The sequence below is a fragment of the Trichechus manatus genome, unplaced genomic scaffold (genome assembly GCF_000243295.1).
Source record: "Trichechus manatus latirostris isolate Lorelei unplaced genomic scaffold, TriManLat1.0 scaffold00182, whole genome shotgun sequence".
In the NCBI taxonomy this organism is placed as follows: Eukaryota; Metazoa; Chordata; class Mammalia; order Sirenia; family Trichechidae; genus Trichechus; species Trichechus manatus.
Genome location: NW_004444118.1, coordinates 3,918,993 through 3,922,733, shown reverse-complemented (window position 1 = coordinate 3,922,733; position 3,741 = coordinate 3,918,993). Strand labels below are relative to the sequence as shown.

General features: G+C 40.1%; 1 protein-coding gene across 1 annotated transcript in view; it reads right to left on the bottom strand.

Moving 5' to 3' along the window:
- Nucleotides 1-1,430: 1,430 nt before the first annotated feature.
- The window catches only part of APOBEC1 (apolipoprotein B mRNA editing enzyme catalytic subunit 1), an 8,680-nt gene continuing 6,369 nt past the window's right edge, over nucleotides 1,431-3,741 (bottom strand). The window contains exons 3-5 of the mRNA XM_004387253.1: nucleotides 2,639-3,036; nucleotides 2,142-2,260; nucleotides 1,431-1,667 (exon numbers count right to left, since the gene is read on the bottom strand). Of these exons, the coding sequence (XP_004387310.1) occupies nucleotides 1,518-1,667; nucleotides 2,142-2,260; nucleotides 2,639-3,036 (667 nt within the window). The 3' untranslated portion in view covers nucleotides 1,431-1,517. The remainder of the gene's footprint in view (nucleotides 1,668-2,141; nucleotides 2,261-2,638; nucleotides 3,037-3,741) is intronic.

The following is a 3,741-nucleotide window of genomic DNA, read 5'->3' as shown; positions in this document are numbered from 1 at the left end:
TTGGAATCGACTTGATGGCAATGGGTTTGGTTTTTGGTTTTAGAGGCACCATAGAACACAGTCTCTATTTATACCCATAAAGAGACTGCCTTATCCCCAGACCAACCCAGGCAGGGCAAGTCAGGCAAATGACTGAGCCAATCTGATTCCATTATGAAAGTTTTTTATATGTATTTATATATGTTGGTTCCTGCCATATCCTAACCAACTCAGGGAGAAAAAATGCACAAAGATTTTTAGCCCCATTTCTGTTGTGGTATTCCCTATGTGACCTTGGCCAGGTTGCATAAATTCACAATTTCTTAGTATTTTCATTGTGGTAGGCACTATGTGTTCATCAAACCCTGTTTCCATTTCTCCCCAGGTACGCAGCTGGGCTGTGTTTCTCAGTCTACCTTACAATTAGGTGGAGTCACATGACTAAATTTTATTAGTGTAATGGAGGCAAAAGGAATGTTTGCCACTTCAGTCCTTGCCCCTAAAAACACTCTTTCACACTGTTTCTTGCTTTCTTCATGCTGGCTGAATGTAGAGAATCCAATAGAGGATTCCAAGTCCATAGCAGATGGTAGAGCCACTAAATGGAAGGAGTCTGGATCCCTGAGTAACTGCATAGAGCAGCAACATCCTCACCCAACTTGCATTAGACAGAGACGTGAACAAGAACTAAATCTTTTGTGTTAAACTACTGAAATTTTGGGGTGGTTATTACAATGATAAATCATCTGATAAATTCTGAATAGTAAATCATTTATTAAAATTTATGACACTATTATTCAGAAACAAATAATAATAGATGCTACTTCGTGCCTTGTTTTCCTCTAGCTGTTTCTCAGAAACTAACTTCCTGTAATTACTTGCCCTGAGAACAGAGCGAAAGTCCCTATAGTGAAAACCCCAACTGGCCACCAGTGATTCTCACCTCTTGGGATTCAAACCTTTTTGCAGTCCCACAGTGAACCATGGGTGGCCTGTGTGGCCAATAGAATACTGTGGAAGAGACAGTGTGTGATTTTCTATGGCTAAGTCATAAAAGACATTGCAATTTCCTACTTGGTCTCTCCTAGACCACTCTGTTTGTAGGAAACCAGCTGCCATGTCATGAGGACATCTAAGCAGTCCTATGTGGTGAGAAACTGAGACCAGCTGCCAACAACCAGCACCAACTTGCCAGTCATGCAAGTGAGCCATCTTGGAAGCAGATCTCCAGCCTCAGTCAAGCCTTTGGATCACTGCAGCCCTGGCTGACATCCTGACTGCAACCTCATGGGAGATCCCAAACCAGGAATACACAGCTAAGTTGGTGCTAAATACTTGACCCACAAAACTGTAGGAAATAATAAATATTTATTGTTTTTTAAGCCACAAAGTTTTGGAGTAATTTGTTATACAATATACAACTAAAATAATCCATGTTACTGAAGTTTGTAAAAATTTCTAGATTCTTAATGGCACTCCCTCTTTAGTGTTTTACCACTGCCTGTTCTTGAAACAGTACACACAAGGAATCATTCTGTTCATCTCCAGGTCACATAAGGTTGTATCAAGCCTGTAGCTAAAAGGATATGGGGTGGAATCATTTGGTAATGGCAATTTTGAGGAGTAAGGCTGAAAAGTGTCAGCTGACTCTGACGTCTTCTTGAAATCTTTAAACAGGGTGGAAGACCCTGGAATAAAAAAAAGAAGTTAGGGTGATATTTTTGATTAATACTATTATTACCACAAACGTTGAAAAATATCAATTGGAAAACCGTGGACTACTTCCAAGAAAATACAGATGGGAAAACTTCATTTCTTCAGTAGGGTAACAGACACACATATATGGGAATGGAGAATGTCCGTAATACTGTAGAGCCTGTAAGTGTTGTAATAATAATAATTAATTCCATATAATTATATGGAATTAATATGGGGTCCACATATATCTTAGACCAGTGTTTCCATTCTCTTCTACTGATTTCTCAAAAAAGATTGTCTTGTTTTAATGTTTCCTTAAAATAGGTGAACTAGTTAAACAGTCAAATCTCAACATAAATGCCAAAGAGATGGTAGAGAGAGTATATATTAAAATTCTCAGGAAGAAAGTTTGAAGAAGGATGCTTCCTTTTGTATCAGAATCTGTGTCCCTTAGAGTAACTCACTAGAATTATGCAGTGGAGTTCCAGTGCATACAGCATCATCCACAGAGGCGGGTATCTTGGCCAGCGAGCTTCTTCCCCAGGGGGGTAGTTGACAAAATTCCTCCAGCAGTGACCATACTCTAAGGAAACACAAATTTTGGTTCATTCAACAAGTACAACAATAAATCACTTAAAGAGAGATCTAACTTAAAACTATATTGTATATACAACCCTCTGGAATATTCACTGATGGAGATGGGCTAGCCTTCTCCAGAATCCCTAAAAAGAACAAAGTGATTTATTTAAAGATGACTGAGAGGCCACAGTGACAAGAGTGGAGACAGGAGTCTTATTTTTGATGCTTTCCTTGCCATAAGTTGCAGACCTTGTCCTTTCTTGCATTATTTTGGATTTTCACTTCTGAGACTTCTAGCCTGGGATAACCAATCTCCTGATTTAGAAACAGATAATATCGCAGAATTCTCTCAAAAACACTTAAGATTCTTTGCTATTTTTACCTGAAACGCTCATAATCTGGACAGTTACACCACTGAGAACAAGGTCCCTGAGTCCTTCCCGGTTTTGTTGATCCATGTGATGAAAAAGCCGTGCTACATAAATAACCAGAATCACATTGGGGTGTTGGCTCAAAAATTCTCTAATAGCTTTGGAGCATTCCCAGCAGGGACTCCAAGACAAGAACCAGGTGATGGAGCAGCTGACTGATGGGCAAAAATTTCTTTCTGAGGTGAATTTTTCTATAAAATTGACTTCAGCGTGCTTGGTTGTGTTTTGGCCTGAGTTTCGCCAGATTCTGTGGCTCGTGCCCCACTTGATTTCGTAGAGCAGACAGGTCTCTTTACGGAGCTCCCTGGGGTCGAAGAAGATTTCAAATTCCCAGGGCGTGATTCTTCTCCTGAAATACAAAAAGCACCCCCATGTTGTCATGTAATCTCTAGAGGGACTTTTGGAATCATTTCCTGCTCTCTTCTTCTAACAGGCAGTTCTACAACATGACCTCTCAGGAAACTTTTTCTATTCTATGTCTCAAAGTTATCTGGGGAGGTCCATCTGAATTACCAGTTTCTCTCACAAACACAGTGAAAAGATTTTTTTCCCAGTCATGATATTTGGTCATCACTATATACCATTGCTTTTTAGTCTTGAATTCTGGTATTAGTGTGCCCTCATTTCTCTTTTAAAGGGTTCTCATTAAATTCTAATCTTTCTATTGCACTCTTAAAAGTACCATGTCCTTGGAAGCTCCATTGACACATCCAAACTCCCTGAGTGACCAAATTACTGGGCTGAGGGCTCTGGGGACCGTGGTCTCGGGGAACATCTAGCTCAATTGGCATAACATAGTTTATAAAGAAAATGTTCTACATTGTACTTTAGTGAGTAGCGTCTGGGGTTTTAAAAGTTTGTGAGCAGCCATCTAAGATACTCCCCTAGTCTCACCCATATGGAGTAAGTGAGAAAGAAGAAAACCAAAGACACAAGGGAAAGATTAGTCCAAAGGACTAACGGACTACAACTACCACAGCCTCTACCAGACTGAGTCTAGCACAACTAGATGGTGCCCAGCTACCACCACCAACTGCTCTGACAGGAATCACAA